This window comes from Panthera onca, chromosome E1, assembly GCF_046562875.1.
Source record: "Panthera onca isolate mPanOnc1 chromosome E1, mPanOnc1 haplotype 2, whole genome shotgun sequence".
NCBI lineage: Eukaryota > Metazoa > Chordata > Mammalia > Carnivora > Felidae > Panthera > Panthera onca.
Window position 1 is genome coordinate 16,601,389 of NC_138352.1, and position 19,302 is coordinate 16,620,690.

The 19,302-nt window shown below is 52.1% G+C and overlaps 1 protein-coding gene across 4 annotated transcripts in view; it reads right to left on the reverse strand.

Moving 5' to 3' along the window:
* Positions 1–19,302, reverse strand: part of ZZEF1 (zinc finger ZZ-type and EF-hand domain containing 1) — a 102,177-nt gene that overhangs the window by 20,256 nt on the left and 62,619 nt on the right. For 2 of the 4 annotated variants that reach the window (XM_078437950.2, XM_078437949.2), the window contains exons 31-42: positions 18,133–18,252; positions 17,291–17,452; positions 15,673–15,802; positions 13,985–14,123; positions 12,349–12,514; positions 11,543–11,805; positions 10,507–10,667; positions 7,448–7,580; positions 5,997–6,136; positions 5,191–5,468; positions 4,368–4,542; positions 3,705–3,837 (exon numbers count right to left, since the gene is read on the reverse strand). In XM_078437950.2, coding sequence (XP_078294076.2) covers positions 3,705–3,837; positions 4,368–4,542; positions 5,191–5,468; positions 5,997–6,136; positions 7,448–7,580; positions 10,507–10,667; positions 11,543–11,805; positions 12,349–12,514; positions 13,985–14,123; positions 15,673–15,802; positions 17,291–17,452; positions 18,133–18,252 — 2,000 coding nt within the window. Of the gene's footprint in view, positions 1–3,704; positions 3,838–4,367; positions 4,543–5,190; positions 5,469–5,996; positions 6,137–7,447; positions 7,581–10,506; positions 10,668–11,542; positions 11,806–12,348; positions 12,515–13,984; positions 14,124–15,672; positions 15,803–17,290; positions 17,486–18,132; positions 18,253–19,302 lie in introns of all 4 variants that reach the window. The other 2 variants (XM_078437948.2, XM_078437947.2) reach the window with 1 other exon arrangement.

The following is a 19,302-nucleotide window of genomic DNA, read 5'->3' on the forward strand; positions in this document are numbered from 1 at the left end:
AGATAGGAAACCACCCAGTTCTATGAAAGAACTACCAAAAAGCAGTAGGATGAACAATTCTTGGAGCTCACACAGACCTGGGAATATTGTGTCTTCCCACCAGTGAGAGTGGAAGTATCCTAGTTGGGGGTGTGGGGGTGGGGTGGGAACAATTATTTCAAGACATAATGATGAAAATTTTTCTGAATTTGATGGAAACTTTAAATCCACAGATCAAGGAGCTCATTAAATCCCCAGGCAGAAGAAACAAAAAAAATCATGTCAAGGCACATTATAATCAAAATGCTAAAAACCAGTGGTTAAGAGAAAAATCGTAAAAGCGGCCCTAGAGAAAAGATATTTGAAGAGTAACAAAGAATTACCACAGACTTTGTGGCAAAAACTATGCAAGCCAGAAGACGATGGATCAATAACTACAAAGTATTAAAAAAAAATTCTCAGCCTAGAAATTTTTATGCAGCAAAATTATCTCTCAAGAATAAAGTCAAAATAAATATTTCTTTGGCTTGGTAGGACAAACCAAAACAAAAATTCTGTAGCAGCAGACCTGACGTTCAAGAAATGTTGTTTTCAGGCCAAAGAAAAATGATACCAGATAGATACCCAAACCTACACAAAGGAATGAACAGCACCGGAGATGGTAAATGCATATGTAAATAAATATAAAAGATATTATTTTCTCATTTTATTAACAACTTTTTTTAATGTTTATTTTTGAGAGAGAGAGAGAGAGAGAGAAAGGGCACGAGTGAGGGAGGAGCAGAGAGAGGGGGGACAGAGATCCAAAGCAGGCTCAGTGCTGACAGCAGGGAGCTCAATGGGGGGCTCGAACTCATGAACCGAACCGTGAGATCATGACCTGAGCTCAAGTCAGACGCTTAACTGACTGAGCCACCCAGGTGCTGCAAGTAACCTATAGCAAACTCTGGAATAACCAGTGAAAAAATTAAGAGATAGTTAAAAGCCAATTCTGAAAATAAGATGGAGTCATTAAGAAACAAAAACAAAAACAAAACCCTCAATCCAAAATAAGGCAGAGAAGTGGGGGAAAAAAAGGAACAACAAATGAGACAAACATAAAACAATCAAGAAAATAGATTTAAACTCAATCATCTTGATAACTACATTAAATGTAAATCATCTAAACATCCCAATTAAAAAGCAGAGATTGTCAGAGTGTATTAAAAAGAAAATTCTACTACATGCTATCTACATACATGCTATCTACTACATGCTATCTACAAGAAATCCACTAAAGACACAGGCAGGTTAAGTGAGAGGATGGGACATACACACCATGCAAATGTTTTGAATAAAACAAAAGCTAGAGAGGCTACATCAACATTAAAGTCAATTTCTGAACAAGGAATATTAGAGATGAAAAGGGGACATTTCATGGGGCACCTGGGTGGCTTAGCCAGTTAAGCTTCTAACTTTGGCTCCATGGTTCGTGGGTTCGAGCCCCACATCGGGCTCTGTGCTGACAGCTCAGAGCCTGGAGCCTGCTTCAGATTCTGTGTCTCCCTCTCTCTCTGCCCCTCTCCTGCTCACGCTCTGTCTCTCTCCCCTTCAAAAATAAGATAAACATTAAAAAATTTTTCAAAAAAAGGGACATTTCGTACTGAACTGAGAAACAGACATATACACAATCACAGTTGGAGACCTTAACATTCCTCTCAGTAATCATTAGAACAGACAGAAATTCAGTAAGAGCATGGAAGGCTTGAACAACATTATCAACTAACTTCACTTAAAAAAGACATCTACAGAACAGCATAGGTTTCTCTTCAAGTGCACATGGAACCTGATTCAAAACAGATCAAATTCAGGACCGTAAAACAAGTTTCAATAATCTTAACAGGACTGAAATAATTCAAAGTATGTTCACTGATGCCAAGAGAATTAAACTTGAAATCAAGACCAAAGATTTCTGGAATATCCCCCAAATATTTGTAAATTCAACAATAAGTGCTTAAACAATCCATAAATAAACACTCATAAGATAAATAGAAAATATTCTATTGTAATGGCCTGAATGAAAATAATACAAATTATATAAAAAACTATGGGTGCAGCTAACGCTATACCTAGAGGAAAATTCATAGCGTTTACAATGCCGCTACCAAAAAATAACAAAAATTTCTAATCAGTGATTTAGGCTTCCACCCTAAGAAATTAGAGAAAGAAAAAAAAAAAATTAGAGCAAGAAAAAAAAGTAGCAATTTAAACCCGAAGCAAGAAGAAGTAGGAAATTAATAATGACAAAGACAGAAATCAATGAAGCAGAAAACAGAAAAATAATAACAAAAAAATCAACGAAACCAAAAGTTAGTCCTTTGCAAAGATCAAATAACACTGATCAAGCTCTGATGAGACACTCTAGGAAACAAACAAGAGAAGACACAAATTATCAAAATCAGGAGTGAGAGAAGGCAGTTGTGCCAGATGAAGGACAATTAGAGACCTCAATTTATTCCCTAGATAAATGGAGAGGTATACAGTACTCATGGGTCACGTTAAGACGTCAGTTCTCCCCAAACGGATATGCAGATTCAGCGGTTATTTAAGAGAAACGAATCTAGTTGAATCTAGAATTTATACAGAAAGGCAAAGGAACTACACTACCCGGAGCAATGCTGACAAAAGAATAACAAAGCCGGAGGACCTGATTTCGAGGCTTAGCATAAATCTACAATAGTCATGAGAATGCGGTATTCGAGTAAGGCCGGATACATAGACTAATGGAATAAGACAGAACCGATAAATGGACACACACACGTGGGTCAACTAATCTCCAACAAAGGTGTCAGAATAATTCAATGGAAAGAAGTCTGTTAAACAAATGGTCCTAAAACAACTGGATGTTGATATGCAAAAAAGAAAAACAAAGGAGAAAGAACAAGAACCTTGACCTTTACCTCACACCACACACAAAAGCACAGCCAGGGCCTGATGCTGAAGCTGAATGAGAAAGCATATTACTTCAGAAGCAGAACTGGGCACACAGTGGTTACAATATTCCAGAGTTCGTAGGCTGTTTAGCGTTCGGCAAACTAAGTCAAAGGTGACTCGTGATACACTTCCACTCTTCTACTGATAGAGCAAAATGGAAAGCGACCTGAATGTCAACATACTTATTCAAAGTTATTTCACACTCATTTAGACATCTGACTCCACAATCTATTTAAATTACCCACTAGAAAAGCAAGAACACTGGCAAATGGAAAAATTACATGTTCAGAACCTAAACGTGTCCCACCAAAAGCACAGAGCCATATCTACAAAATAACAGCATGGCAAGGGTCTTCAAATTTACCCTAATTTGGGGCGCCTGGGTGGTTCAGTCAGTTAAGTGCCTGACTCGATTCCGGCTCAGGTCATGACCTCACAGTTTCGTGAGTTCGAGCCCCGTGTCAGCTCTGCACTCCAATCATGCAGAGCCTGCTTAGGATTCCCTCTCTCTGCTTCTCCCCTACTTGCATTCTCTGTCTCTCTCAAATAAAATCCACAGACTTAAAAATTTTTTTACCCTAACTCAACCACATCTCTTCAGAGATGAAGAAAAAGAAGCTCAGAGACTCACAACTTGTTTTTTAAAAAAAACATATGCAAGGGTAAGAACCAAGGTATCTCTACGAATTTCAGAGTATGCAGAGGTTGGACAACTTCCTTTCATTCTTAGAAAAAGCAATTACGCTTGGCACCTGTTTTCCTCTTCCGGGTTTTGACATCGACGACGACAGCCCTGTTCTTCTCAGTGAAGTGCTTCAGGATGATCACGTCATGGGGCTCATTGGCATTATCCACATACACACAGCGAGTTCCCACACAGAGGACCTAGAGCAGGACAGAGACCAAGAGGCAACTCAGAAGCACACGGAGACAGGTCCAGGCCCATAGCCCAACACCAGCCCCGTCCCCGCCTCCCTGCTGGTGCCCCCGACGCCAGCAAGTCCTCAAGGACGGGCTCTCCTACGTCCAGGGCCCGGCACAGAAGTGGTTTACATGCTTGCTGGAGGAAGTCACGTTTCACAGTCCCCTTTGTCCCAACCAACTGCAAGCCGTGAGGATCAGAAAGATCAAGGTCAGTGCCCACCCAAGAGACAGCTACCCTGAGGTTCTCTGTAACTTCACCGATGAGTTACCTGCTAGTAGTCAAAGCCAGCTACTGGCTAACAAAAGAGTCAAATGCCTAACCTGTTAAAAACGCAGTAGAACAGACCATCCCATCATCTTGAAAACCCAGCAATCCTGTACATGCAAATCATCTACCTGAAGGGAGGAAACTCCCCAAGACACATGCTGCAGAGACCCTGCCGTGCGGGCGGAGGGTGGGAAGACGTGGCCCAGCCTCCAAAGACGCGTACCTGGGGGATGCCAACCAGCACAAGCAGGGTGAAGATGTTGGTGTGCTTCAGCTGGAACGGCAGCTGCTTGATGCAGTGGTCCGTGAAGGTGGCGATGACGTCGCGCCACAGGGGGGCACCGCTGAGGGACCGCAGGATCTCCGCCATGGAGCAGGCCCAGTCCAAGCCCACCCGGCTGGAAGGCGAGAGCTCCGTTAGGTGGTGCAGGCTCTGAAGTCAACTCAGCAGAGCTCACGACACTCCGCGGCGGGTGCAGCCGCCTGCCCGAGAGCCACTCGCCCGTTAGTTTAAGCGACCCGAACGACCCCTCTGTTACCTACGCGCTCAGCCTACGGCCACGTTTAAAAAAACTCCGCACAAACAGTCACACGTCCAAGCGCACTTGCGCACTCACGTTCACACACAGAAAAAAAGAGCTCAGAAGGAAATCTATTGAGTCAGTGCCAGGTGCATGAAGGTGGTGCGGCTGGGGTGATTTTTTTCTCCTTTCCTGTTTTCCAAATTTGGAATTGTGACTGTTACTTTTACAGTAAAAACTGACCTATTTGCTTCAACCTCCAAGCCCACACTCACTGCTGCCAGGGAAGAACAACCAGAATGTATATATCATCAGAAAGTTGAATCAGCAGACGGCGCCCCGACCACACAGCTGTTTTAATGTGGGTTTTGAGGACAATTTGAATGTCAGGTGACACTATTTCCAATCAAACTAATTTTATTCTCACAAGAGATGCCTGGACAACAGCACACGGGAGTGAATCGAGGGCCGGACCACGGACTTAAGGAAATGGACGGCAAGGTGGGACAGGGTGCGGGGGGCTACCTGTCCAGACACACGGCTCCCAGGCTGAAGAGCAGGTGGGTGGTCTTCCAGCCATCTGGCACGACGGAACCGTCCCCCGCCGCAAACAAGGTGTGCTTGGCGGAGAGGACCTTCACCACGGCAGCATCCACCTCTGCTGGTAAAAGGCGGGTGATTAACTGGCCGAGAAGACCCAGCGTGAGGTGGTAGGTTTCGTTCAGGTGGCCTGCGTTCGAGATGACAACCTGAAACATGAGTGGGAGGGCACGCTCCAGGTCTATCACGGGGACCGCGGGGTCCTGCCAAGAGAAGGAGAAACACCTACTCAACACGGAGCCCGTGTTACCTCATCAACTGCACACTGTACCCCTCACGTCCTAGGTACACCCGGCTAGCACACAGGGGCCGTGCGGTATCTTTCCTCAACAGCTACGCACAACCAGGCGAGAAAAGACATTCTCGGGTATCATCTTTTTTCTTTTTTTTTTAAGTTTATTTATTTATTTTGAGAGAGAGAGAGCACGAGAGCACCAGCGGGGGAAGGGCGGAGAGAGAAGGGGACAGAAGATCCAAAGAGGGCTCTGTGCTGACAGCAGTTAACCCGACGCGTGGGGCTGGAACTCATGAACCGTGAGATCACGAGCCCGGCCAAAGTCGGACGCTTAACTGACTGAGCCACCAGATGCCCCTTCGGGTATCCTCTTACAATCCCACTTCGAACTTATTATGCTACTCTCAGGGACACACAGATGACTCCTACTAACAGGTGGTCTCTCCCACAAAACTACCACCCCTCTTCCAGAAAAGAAAGTACCACTGTCTCTTACCAACTTTAAGGGAGGTAACATGGCTGCCAGCAATCCCAAAATCCTCTTCTGGGAACACTCAGCAAACACCTGTTCCGGGCTGGGAGTAACTGCCTTTTCCTCGATGGGCTTCTGAGAGGACACGACTGAAGTGTCAGCATCTGAGTTGTAAAACATCAAACTTTCAGGTCTTGCCAGGTTCTGTGCACGTACAAGCAGCAAGTAAGCTGCCGCACTGTCCCTGAGCCGAAAGAGAACGGAACTTGGACTTTGCTGAACACGTCCTGCTCCAGGGGGCCCCCCCGACTGCCCTACTAAAACACAGGGCACCCAGCCTCTGCGGTCGCCGTTCCCCTGACCCTGCTAGTCTGTGCTCATGCTAACTGGTTACCTTTCAACAAACCAAATCGCTGGTATTTATTATGTGTTCCCTTCTAGATTTTTACTGTCCTTCAGTGATGTGTCACAAGTACCTAGAAATGTCTCTCGAGCATAGCAGGTGCCCAGAGGACGCTTGATGGATAAATACTCTGTATGTGGACCGGGACGCTGGCACTTGTGCAGACCAAAGAGGGCCTGGGCCAATGAGGAGTGTCAGCCGGCTGCACCGCGAAGACGCCCATCGGCCCCTGCTGAGGGCTGGCCCCACGGATGGGGCAGGATGCCCGGTGCCTCCTGCCTCCTGCCTCCATCACGGAGCAGGCTAGGGAGACACACGCTGCCCTCCCCCCCCCCCCCCCCCCCCCCGCCCGGGCCGCCCCGACGAGGAGGCTCTGCAGCCCACAGCACGCACCTCCATCTCTGGGCTCATCAATCTTCTGGGAACGCAGCTCCGACCCTGTTGCTGCCAGCCCCGGGCAGTCGGCCGAGGCCCTCCTCAGTAGAGGACACAGCAACCCCTAGGGCTCTCCTCCACCCACGCCCGTCTGCCGGCGGGACGCTCCCCTGCAGTCGCCTGGCGGCTCCCACTCTGGGGCCTGACCTGCTACTGTCCCGCCTGCCCTCCAAGTCTCTCCCCACAGCAGGTCCTAGCACGGCTGAGGTCCCTCGCAGCCTGACCTTTACAAGGCTTCCTGTGGATACGGTTGTTCCGGTTAGACACCGGTCGCCACCGCTCACACCTCTCTTCTGGACAGAGCCACGTCTCGCTTCCAATTACAGTCACCGCACCGTGCTCGACACCCTCCCAGACCGCAAGCACCGTGGCCGGGACCTGCGTGTCTGTCTGACTTGGTCCCTGTCGCATCCCCACAGTCTAGCACAGGGCTTGGCACACGGAAGGCCCTCCGGAATTAGGGAATAACAAAGGAGGAAAGCAGGCAAAGCGTTAGCAGTACCATCCAATACAAGACGAGAAACCGTGCGCCCTTGGTTGCTAGCCAGTTTGAAACCATGTGCAACAAACAGCCGAGGGATGGGTCTGTGTGCATTTCAGGTAAAAGAGATCAAGGTCATGACCGAAGAATCTTCACCTGGAAGCCCTGCAGGTGAGTCTGAAACTTGAGTCTGGCGTGCGGGATCCTTCATCAAAGATGCACCTTCGTCCTCCTTACTCCTCTGCTTGCAGTCGAAAGGTCTGACCTTCTTGGGACCATCTCTCTTTCCCTGAAAACAAAACGCAAAGGAACGAAAGTTTCTTATAATAGAAGTTTACTCATTCGGGGTGCCTGGGCGGCTCAGAAGGTTGAGTGTCCGTCCGACTCTTGATCTCAGCTCAGGTCATGATCTCACGGTTGTGGGATTGATCCCCGTGTCAGGCTCTGTGCTGTGTGTGTGCAGCCTGCATGGGATCCTCTCTCTCTGTGTCTCCCTCTGCCCCTCCCCTGCTTCAAAGAATTTTTTTTAAGTCTGCTCATTAATGTTGTAATACGATTCAATTTTTAAAATCACTAGCCAGTCTTTATGGACTGAAATACTTTTAAATTCCTTAATAAAATGTGCCTCATTTCTGACGATAAATCTGTGCTCTAATTAAGGCAGCCATCACTGCAACCCATCCCCCAAACATCTCCCAAATGCCCTTGCATCAGAGCCCACAGTTCCATTAGCAATGGCCATAGTACAAACCTCGAGTACATTCTACTTAGCTTTTTTTGTAAGTTTATTTTTATGTATTTTGAGAGAGAGATAGAGAGCAAGTGTGTGTGTGTGTGGGGGGGGGGGGGGGGGGTCAGAGAGGGAAGAAGGCAGAATCCCAGACTCCACGCCGTCAGCCGAGTCTGACTCAGGCCTCAATCTCACAAACCGTGAGATCATGACCTGAGCTGAAGTCAAGAGTCGGATGCTTAACCATCCGAGCCACTCAGGTGCCCCCATCCTACTTAGCTTTTAGAAGCCACTTACAGAAAGTCCTTCTCTTGGGAAAAAGAAAAAAAGAAAGTGTCCTTCTAGAACACTGAGCTTACATTTCTGAGATTTTTATTTTGGCAAGGAGCCTTGTTAAGGGGGCTCTTGCTGGAGCCGTGAGGCTTTCCTGGGCTCAAGAGTCAGGCAGTGAGCTGCCTAGACCGGTAGGATGACAGCCCTCGACCGGTGTTTCCCTAGGCCTTTTCCCCTGGGCCAGGGAAAGCCTCTAAGAAGAGCCTGAAACACCTTTCTGCAACAAAAATTAAGGAAGTGCTCAAAGAAAAAGACACATCGGAAGGATACAGAGGCCAGCAGGAAGGAGCTTCCACGGGCCAAACATGGGACAATCTGAGCATCAAGACGTGTAATGAAAAGTAATGTATTTCATAGATTTTATTTTATTTAAATTTTTTTTAACGTTTATTATTTCAGAGAGAGAGAGAGAGAGAGAGAGAGAGACAGAGAGCAAGCAGGGAAGGGGGAGAGAGAGAGAGAGAGGGAGACACAGAATCCGAAGCAGGCTCCAGGCTCCGAGCTGTCAGCCCAGAGCCCGACGCGGGGCTCGAACCCACAGACTGTGAGATCATGACGCGAGCCAAAGTCAGACGCCCAACCGACGGAGCCACCCAGGCGCCCCTGCGTTGAACTTTTTGAGGAACCTCCGTACTGCGCTCCGGAGCGGCTCCACCAGCTTGCACTCCCAACGAATAGTCTCCATGTCACCACAGCCGCACTGAGGCGTAGTGACTTCGGTGTGGCCGTAGAGCCCCTCGCGCCCTGCCTATCCATATTCGCGTCCTGCCCACATTCGCGCCCTTACCTGCAGGGTGGCATTCTGGGTGAGCACCGTCGTGTGCCTGCGTCTCACAGACAGAAACCGAAGCACGGCGACGCTGAATAACGCACACCAGCCGCACGGTAGTAAGTGTGCAGGCTGTGGTTGGAAACCCATTCGGCTTGGGTCGGCTGCCCAACCGACGGAGCCACCCAGGCGCCCCTAGATTTTATTTTTAAGTAAGCTCTACACCCAACGTGGGGCTTGAATATACAACTCTGAGATCAACAGTCACATGCTCTACGGACTGAGCTGGCTAGGTTCCCCCAAAATAACAGCGTTTAATCCACTGAATAAAAAAAATTCATCTAGGCCATTGTGATGCAAATAAAGGAACAGGAGGATCCACAGGGAGCACAGAGCTCAAGGCAGCCTGTCCTGAGATGCTAGGAGCTCACAGGAAGACACAACTGCCCCGGGCTCAGGGTGGAGGCTATCCCTGCTGACCACGTCCTCTCTGCCCCACCACCATCTGTGGGTGGTTGACATGCTGCCCAGAGTTTTGTGGTCAGAAACGTCAGCACGTCAGACACTGGTCGGAAGCTTGTGTCGCCTGTCTTGTGCTGGCTCCCTGGCTGAGTGAAGCTGACAAAACTCTCAAGTTTTCACCAGCCATCTCTACTTTTGTCTTCCTCTAAAGGACAATGGGATCACGGTGAGCCACAACCATCAAACGGGGGATCCTTGAACTGGTGAGCATGACAGAGAGGACAGAAACGTGAGCAGCTCCCGAGGCAAAGTCAAGGGCACTCCCGGCACCAGCTCAAGCTTCGGAGGCAGCATCACACAAGGTATGCGGTGCTTTTCCACAAAACCATCCTTCGGATCGCAATCACTGGCTCCAAGTGAATCCAGAAAGCCTCTCCCTCTACTCAGACAGACGTATGCGAACCACTGTGTCTACCTGGCACACAGAGAGCACATCGTGTTCCCTGCCTGCGGGCCGACTGTGAACACCGCTTCCTATGCACAGGGCTCGCCACGGGCAGGAACAAGTCCCTTTCGGCGCGGAACCTTCCGGCCTCGGGACCCCGCCAGGGCAGGCGACAAGAGCCGTTAACACTGACACAGAATTTTCCAGCACTTTACACACATCAGCTCACTGTGTCACGTGTGGAAATGCTCAGAACAACCCTAGGAAGCAGGTATTACTATTCTCACCCCGCTTCACAGACGAGAAAGTGGAGGACACGTGGTGGTAACGTGCCCAGGATCGGACAGGGCAGGGGCCGGAACCCGGGACACCTGGGTCAAGAGCGTCTGTGGCCTTAACCTCTCTGTTCTGCTCCCCGCTCAGAATGGCTCCCCCTCTCGACCCGACATGGTGCACAGTGACGAACTGTGACGTACACTGTCGTGCGGAGAAGGGCCTGTGTGTGACGGGTCCTCAGCGACCCGGACCGCTCTCTCCTCCTCCGGTGTGTGGGCGGGCACAGCGACGGGCGGGGCCTGACTTTGAGGACTAGCGTCACCATCTGGCAGTACCCCGAGAAGAGCTAGGGCTTTCAGACCTACGAGGGGAACAAATAAGGGAATGGTTACACATTTTACAACAAGGGTTAATTCCCGCAGGCGTCAACGGTCACTGCTCCTCTACGGAAGTAGACGGCCGGGCTCTCCACAGAGCAAACCAGAGCACAAAGCTCTCCGGCACCCACACCTGACCTCAGGCACCAAAAGCCTCAACGGTGAAGAAGGCCTGTGCTTCACTAACAGCAGAAGACTGGAGACACAACAGGACTGTCTACCCAGGAAACCACTGCCCCACACAACTAGATTTCTAAACTCCCACCGGCAAACAGGTAACAAGACGGCTCCAAAGCACTGGTGTTGCCCCCCTGCCACCCAACACAGGTCTGATGTCCTCAGCGTTTTCTAGAAGAGGGAGTCCCTTACTGTGAAAGGACCGGAACACGTCAGAGGTAACATTCACGCTATGTTCTCCTTAGCACTCCGCAGTCAAGTCAGAATCGTCTAGAGATTTTATGAGGCGAACGACTCAAACTGCTCTCACCCAGAACGCAGTCGCGTGAAGCGGATGTGTGCTCCGGGCTAAAAACTATTCCTTTGGCAAAGTTAAGTCTGGTAGATCCAAACACTAGCTACTTCATCCACAGACAGTACGAGTTTCAGTTGGTAGGTTTTGTGTCTTTTTTTTTTTTTTTCAACTTCGTGTCAATACTTTAGAGGAACTAAGTGAGTTTTAATGTGACAATCTTCCTCAAATGCACGTGAGTCTGGAATGGGCTCCACACCAGGGTGAGCGTCTCCCGTGCAAAAGTGGATGGGCTGCCTCTAACCGAGCACGGCATCTCACTGCTAGTGAGGCTTTTCCTGCACAAGCGGCTGGGAGCTGGTCTGGCTTCGGTGCACGAGCGACAATCACCTTTTCCCTGGTGAGCCTTCATCAGACAGTCCCCCACAAGCTGCATGCACTGGCTGTGCAGGGCCGCGGCGCTGCTGCGGGCCCGGGAATCCAGCCTCTCACCGCCCGCATCCTCTGCGCTGGCCAGGTGGGTGCTGTAGAGAGCCAGCGCGGCAAAGAGCAGCCAGGCGTAGTTGTGGATGTAAGGCTGGATGAGCCTCTGCCGGTCGCTGATCCGGATGGTCACCATCGGATGAGCCGTGACACTGTGGGTGGGCAGATGGCTGCAAAGAAGACACATTTACGACCTACGGGCCTCTGTGAGGCTCGAAGCGAGAAACAGGGCCTCAGCGGGGGCGCGTGCACGGTCACTGCTGGGCGTTGTGACCTCTAAGGCCGTGTGCTAACTGGAAAGTATAAAGACAGGTACGAGCCCTCTCCCCAGGAAAATGAACCAACACAAACACTGTAACACCATTTCAGGATTTCACAACCCCTCACCCCCTCCCTGGCAAAAGACTCTCTAGGCAAACTAGCTGATGTAGAATTCCTCTTGTGACATTTGCAAAGTGTGATATCATTCTGGTAACGTGAAAAAATGTTTATAATTTCTAGAATGGATGTGGAGTATGAATGAAGGAAATAATTTAAGATCAGTGATTTGTTTTAAAATACTTTGACAAAGAACAAAAAGGGATAAGCTAAGCACACATAGCAAAATCTCCCTGGCTGTTAAATCTGGGTAACGGGTATGTGGGGATTCAGCGCACTGGTCTCTTTACTCGTAGGCACGTTTGAAATCTGTTAAACAAAAAAAGGAGGCATACCCATAGGAGTATTTCTTCGCCGCATAGCACCCGTAGCAAAGGTCAAAGTCATCACACACATTGCAATTCATCCTCCGGCCGATGATCAAACCCTGGCACTGGTCACAGGTAAACTCCATGCTGACCATCTCGTGGTCATCTCCGTGGCCCTCGGGCTTCACCCCGCCTGGGGAAACAGCCGCGGGAGGCGGATCAGGCAAAGGGCTCTTACACAAACCAATCTAGAAGCAGGGCTCTGCCGAGTTACCGCTCAGGATGTCAGGAGTCACCAGGCTGTTCCGCCCAGTGGCTCCGAGCACATCAACAGTATTCAGCACAGAACTTCTTAACCGTGGTACCACGGATCAATCCCCCTTTTCCTGGTGCCACACAGAGCCTGATCGAGTGTCTTACAAATTCCCATTGTGACCACCACCTGGCAGAAACAAGACCGCGTACCCATCTGCGAGCTGTCTCCTGTGTGACCGCCTCCTCTGACAAACATGAACCATCTACTGTGTATTCCCGTTAACAAGCACTGAGAAGTGTTCGGGTCTGTGCTCTCACTTCTTCGTTCCAGCATCACACAGGGAAACAGACCCCACAATCTCAAACCCCGGGAGCGAGAAGCAGCGTTTGCATCCCGTGGGTCTCCGTGCCCCATCGCACACCCTGTTCACCGCTCCTCACGTCTGACCCCTTGCTGCTCCCGCCACCACGAAGCTGGTCCAGGCAACAACCCTCGGTCATTGCTGAGACCGAGCCCCCAAGGGAAACTCCTATAAGGCCAGAGCCACCTCCCTCCAGGACAGATCTGATTGTGTCAACACCCCAGTGTCTGTAGGTTTGTTCCAACACGCCAGCCAATGACCCCAGGGCCCCAGCCTGGGCCTCGCCTGCCTCGGTCCGTCACTCAGCTGGAAAGACTCTAGACACACTACAGGTGCTCACCCCTCTGTCTCTGGACTTGTTCTGCTTTGGGCAGTGATGCACCACCTTCACATCGCCCAGCTCTGACTTTCTTCAGAGACGAAGTCACAACCCACAATTCACACTTCCTCACGAGCCTCCCCTGCAACACCGATTACTGTGACCTCTGAACTTTGCCAGAACACTCGGTCACTCATCAGGAACTCAGCATTCGTGTCCTGGGATATGTATTCTGCAGGCATGTCCCGTTTAGCTCCTGCTAAAACTGTAGCCGCTTCCCAGGACGGGGCTATACCTTCTGTGACCGGGCCATGTGTACAGAGCACTCAGATGCCCACGAATGTCAACGTGCTTTCCCTCAGCACCTGCACATCAGGCATATTCGAGGATTTCTGAGGTCTGATTCTGTGTACTCGACCACTTGGACACGCTGCATGATTCGGAGAGAAAAGTAATGTTCTGCAGACTCAGCTGACTGTGCATTCGTGGGTCCCGTGTGTTTACTGAGCGACTACACCCAGCTTGACAGAAGCCGGAAGCCCGTCAGGCCACGGCTCTGGAGCTTCTCGTTCACCCAGGAGATGAGACTCCTACCTGCCAACCAGTCAGAGCACTCCCCGGGCAGCCTTTCTGTGCAGCACAAGGGGAGCGAGAAAAACCGACACGGTCACGGAAAACAGCACGACTAGCGCTTCTGGGCACGGCCCGCTCGGACCGCGGCGCGTACCTAGGAAGCAGGTCGTGCAGAGATCCATGTCGCTGCACTGTAGACACCGGTAGCGGTGCCAGGGCGCGATCTCGTCACACCCGTCGCAGGAGATGTCCACGTGCAGCAGCTCAGAGTAGCGGGCAATGAACATGTGCATCTGTAAGGTGAAGGCAACGCAGTTAGCCGACGGACTTCCCGACGTGGCCGCTGCCCATTAACCCGGTCGTCCTGGGAGAGGTTCGCGAGTGCTCCGCCCTGCAGCAGGTGCCAGGGAGAGACGACGGAGGGACTGCCGTCTACTCAGGAACCCCCTCTGGCGACGACACAGACTGACGATAGCCCCGACGGGCAAAGTCAGGGGCCGAGAGAACCCTGCAGGGGGTACCAGCGGCCACTGGGAAGGGCGTGAAGGGTTTTCAAAGGAGGTGAGTCCTCGGCTGAGACCCGAGGGACAAACGGGTGTCAGCTGGGTGGGGGTGAGCGTGGCAGGCATGACAAACACCATCAGTAGCAAGTTCTACAGGAGGGAATGAGACAGCGGGACGGTGGTTCGTAAGACTGTCAGTAATTCAGTACCTGAGCGTAAAAGGCAGTACAACGCGGGGGAAGCAGGTGGAGGAACGATCTCTGAGCTTTCTAAAAGTCCCTCTGGCTACCGAGTTGGGGATGGACTGCAAGAGGCAAGACCACGGTCGGGCAGACTGGCCACGGGAGTGGCTGTCAAAGCGGCTCCGTGACACAAGGGCGGCGAAAGGCGGGCAGGCCTGACAGACGCTAGGGAGGCCGAGGTGCGGCACCCTGGGGACAGACTGGACGTGGGGCTGCGGAAGGGAGAGGTCGAGGACAGCATCCAGATTTCTAGCTTGGGTACTTGGTTGGACGGAGCGGCGTCAGAGAAACAGGAAACACTGCCGAGGACGCACTGTTTGCAGGCGCGTGAAAGGGAAACCTTCCATGGGGGGCGGGGAGGCAGGGGCACCTCGGCATGAGCAAAAGCACCGGTTTTACTGGAAAGGAGCTGCGGGCCTCAGGACCGCCTGGAGAGCAGGAAGTAAATCAGAGCACACAAGCCACACCACCTTGGAGCTACTGATGGCTCTCGGTAAGACACTACCACGGGAGAGAGAAAACTCGCTGAGGCCACGTGGGCGTGCCCCATCTGAGCACCAAAAGGTGCCACGTGACCACCGTTAACTGGCACACAGTAGGCACGCGATCCTGAGAAAATGATCGAACCTGAGGCAGGAGATGCCTGGCACAGTGTGGCAGTGACGGATCCACACCGAACGCGGAGACAGACACGGCAGGCTGTCGGAGCCCGGTGCCTCCGCGCGTCTGGACCACGGAACTCTGACTGGGCGCTCGGCTGCTCCCAAGCTTGCCGGGCGGCCCACGACTGCGACATGGCTCCCCACGTCACCTGCCTACAGGAAGAGCGTGTGCTGCCCGAGGACACCGGGGCCCAGGGCTTTCAGCACTTCTCTCGGCGGAGGGAGGAAGACGTGGGCCCCTCGCGAGCCCACACTCTGGGAGTCCGGTTCTACAGGAGGGAGCTGCACTCGGAGGGAGGTCACTCCGGGCTTCGGGGCCCCTCAGGCTGCACCAACGGGACCCTCGGGAGCCGGCCTGCGGGCACCCCCCGGGCAGACTCTCCTCTCCAAACTCCCAGCAAATCACTTCAGATTACTCCAGTTGAGAGGTCTTACTTTCCTCTGCTTCTCTGGGTCTTCCTGGGCTATTTTTTCATACCAGGCCTCAAACATGCCATCCTGACACTCGTCCATCCATTCTGAGTTCTGCTTGGCATCAGCAAGCTCATCGTCTTCACTCCACTGGCTGCAAGAAGGACACAGAGAGAAAAGCACGCTGGGGAGCAGACTGGCCCCTTCACGCTGCCGAGCGAAGACGTCCCAGGACCGCCAGATTGCCGAGAGGTACACAGCAGTGAGAAGGAACAGATGACAGTGGGTGAGGAGCCGGAGCCTGAAAGGTGTGCCCCCAGGGCACAAGTGCACCTGCGAGCCGTTCGTGGTGACCCTATTCTGTGCCAGGCACTGGAGCCATAGCGAACCTTTTCAGTTCCAGCAAGAGAGGCAGGCGGGAGACCCGGGCTCTGGCTCTCCCGTCAGCTGCTCTGAGGCCCTGGCACCACACTCCGCTCTGCTCAGTGTCCTCGTTTCGTGACATTTTTGCTTAACGTTTATTTATTTTTGACAGAGACAGACAGAGCGTGAGCGGGGCGGGGCAGAGAGAGAGGGAGACACAGAACCTGAAGCAGCTCCAGGCTCCCGGCTATCGGCATAGAGCCCGACGTGGGGCTCGAACTCAGGGGCTGTGAGATGATGACCTGAGCCGAAATCGAAATCGGAGGCTTAACCAGCTGAGCCACCCAGGTGCCCCTCAGTTTCCTCCTTTCAAAGAAGAATTTCATATAGATACTCCCATGGGCTCCTTTTAGATAAAAAAAATTATAGATTTCCATAACTTCAGTTCATAGTTTGTTTTAGCACCAGAATTTTACATACAAAGGGATTTGCTCGCCGCTAAATGCAAACACAACAGACTCCGCTCTGGGCGGGGCACGGAGGGAAGTGGCAGGATGGGGGGGTGGGGCTACTTGGCTGACCCCCTCACCCCCACCCCGGCTGCGTCCCCTCACAGAGGGCGACGCCAGGCTCTGGGGAACGAGGAGATGGCTGTCGTGCCACCTCCTTCCCCAGAATGCCTGACAAAGCGAAGCCTCTCCCCTTGCCTTCCTCCTCTCGTTTTGTTCTGTCTTTTCTACAGACACGACTGGCTCCTGGGTAAGTGGACCTGAGCAGGGAGGAGACGTTAAAAGTGGAAAGGAAAGAAAATCCGCATACTATTTTTTTCTCATAAACTAAGTCCTTACGATACGCAAGAGGGTAGAGCGGCTAAAACCCTATATGCACATAACCAAAGAATAGAGAAAAGGGTTCTCCGATTCCACAAGCGGTACCAGGGTGTCCAAAAATGCGGAGGGTCCTTGTCCTCCAAGTCCCCAGTCCCACCACCACCAAGTCCCATACGCTTCCTTGCACCAGACCCTGTTCTCACCCCTGAGAAACAGAACTCACCTGCCCTTCGCAACAATCCTGGGAGGTGGGTGCCATTATTATCTCCAGGCGTGAGGAGGAGGGAACGGAGGCAGAGCGGGCTCCAAGTACCTGCTCAAAGTCACCCGGCTGGTCTGTGCCCGAGCCAGGACACTACACAGGGAGGAGCCCAACGAGAGGAACCCAGCTGCGACCCCAGTACTCACGATCCGCTCGAGGAGCCGCAGACGCGGGACCGGGTTCTTACCTGACCACACTGTCGTGGACACTTATGTTCTCTCGTGTCATTTTCATGAGGAGATCTGGTAGCTGAATGTCCACAAAGAAAGCGAGGTCGCCAGGTTCCCAGCCCACGTCCAGAAGATGAAGCAGGGCTGTCTGCACACAGGACAAGGCGGGCAGCAGGGACCTAGAGAGCCCATGACGGTGCAACTTGTGGATGCTGTCCATCGCCAGGGGGACAAGACAATGCAAGTCACGACCCGCTGTGTCTGCAGGTGGAGAGCAGACAGGACGGCTGGTCCTTCCAAACTGCACACGCCCCGCCCCACACAAGCCCTCGTCAAAGCACAGTTCAGCAAGAGCTCCACAAGCACGAAGTGAGGCGTCTGCCCTGCCAGGCCTACCTCAGGGGGCGTTTTACGGTCAAGGACGGAGCCGTAAAGATCACCTCCCGATAAACAGCAAGATGAGGGCCAGTCCCGAATTAGCCCAGGTCGGTCAGCGTAGGAGGAGAGGGAGACCGTTTGATTCGAGGTTTCTGTCTAAAGCACCTACTGTGGAGGCGCCTGGGGAAGGGCTCTCTACTCAAATTCTAAGACTGCACCTAACACGTCTGAAACTAAAATGACAGGTTGGAAATCCCTACACGGACCAAGAACCATCCCCCTGAAAACGCTCACACCACACAGAAAAGAAGCTGGGACAGAGTATACAGTAGGTTGGCAATGAGCTCAAGACGGTAAGATCAGGGATCACACTCTTTTTAACTCTGTTTTTCTATATTTTCAACACTGAACACGTATTTCTTCTAAAATCAGAAGAAGTAGGAAGAACGCTTTCTCTGGAAACGGCGCAGTTATACAGTACCTGTCATTTATGCGGCTGAATCCTTTAACCGCTTTGACCAAAAATAGAACAAACTGGTAGTAAGTGTCTCGAATCTCTTTGTGCAGGTCTGCACCACAGCCCTCCAAGTGTCCAAAATAACTAGAAACAGAGGAAAACACTGATCACCTGATTGCCAAGCCATCGCTTACTTAATAACTGTGATTCCTTACAGGAAAAAGAGCCAAGACGCGGCGGCGCCCGCACAAACTGGCCGGGGACCTGAGCACAAGTGCAGTTGCTGGGAGCAACGGCAAAGCAGGGTCACGGGTGGGGGTGGGGGGGCCGGCGCCAGGAGTGAGGGGCGGCAACCGTTTCTCTCTCTCTCTTAATATAAACCTGCCCCCAGCTGATGGCTGGCCACCACCACCGAGGGTCTCGGGTTCTGGGTTAAGTACTCGCCCTCATCAGTCACACCCACCCTCGCCTCCCCTCACAGATTCCACCTTGACCCTTGTCACCACGGTGATGGCATCACCTCTGAGACCCTCACCTGAGAGCAGCCTGCCCACCCTCTCTGCGACCCGACCCCCACAGCAGCGACTTCAGCCCCAAGGAGCCCTACACACCACAGGACCTACTCCTCCCTGATGACCCAGGACGTCGCTTCGCGCCCACCGCCACCCGTGCCTCTCTTCTCTGGGCCGCAGACCCAGCTGAGACCCCACGCCCCCTCACCATACACTCGCCTGGGAACCCTACACAGGCACCAGCACAGCACAGCACAGCACAGCACAGCGTCGCTGGAAGAGGCACTTCTCAAACAAGCGCTCAAAACTCTCAGGCAGTCAGCCTGCCTTTCTCACTTGGTGTTACCATTTCAACCCCTCCTGCCTCTCCTTAAACGGCCGCCACTCCTCCCAACCCTTCATGTTTAGCTGATGACTCTGCCGTTCTGTTTAAACACGGAAAGGTCACACGGGCGCCCCCCGTCTCTGTGCCTCCATCCATGCTGTGACCCCCCCTGCAGCCACAGACGGCCTCCTGGGCTCTGTGCAAGCCGACCCCTTGGAGTCACACGGTACCTGCCGTGCATCAAGTGCGCCTCAAACTGATGCTCTCCCGCCAGCATACGAACGCTCTGACACCTCTTAAAAACCCTCCGTTGATCCCATCTCCCCTGCACTTCTGCCCCTGTCCTCTGCTCCTCTT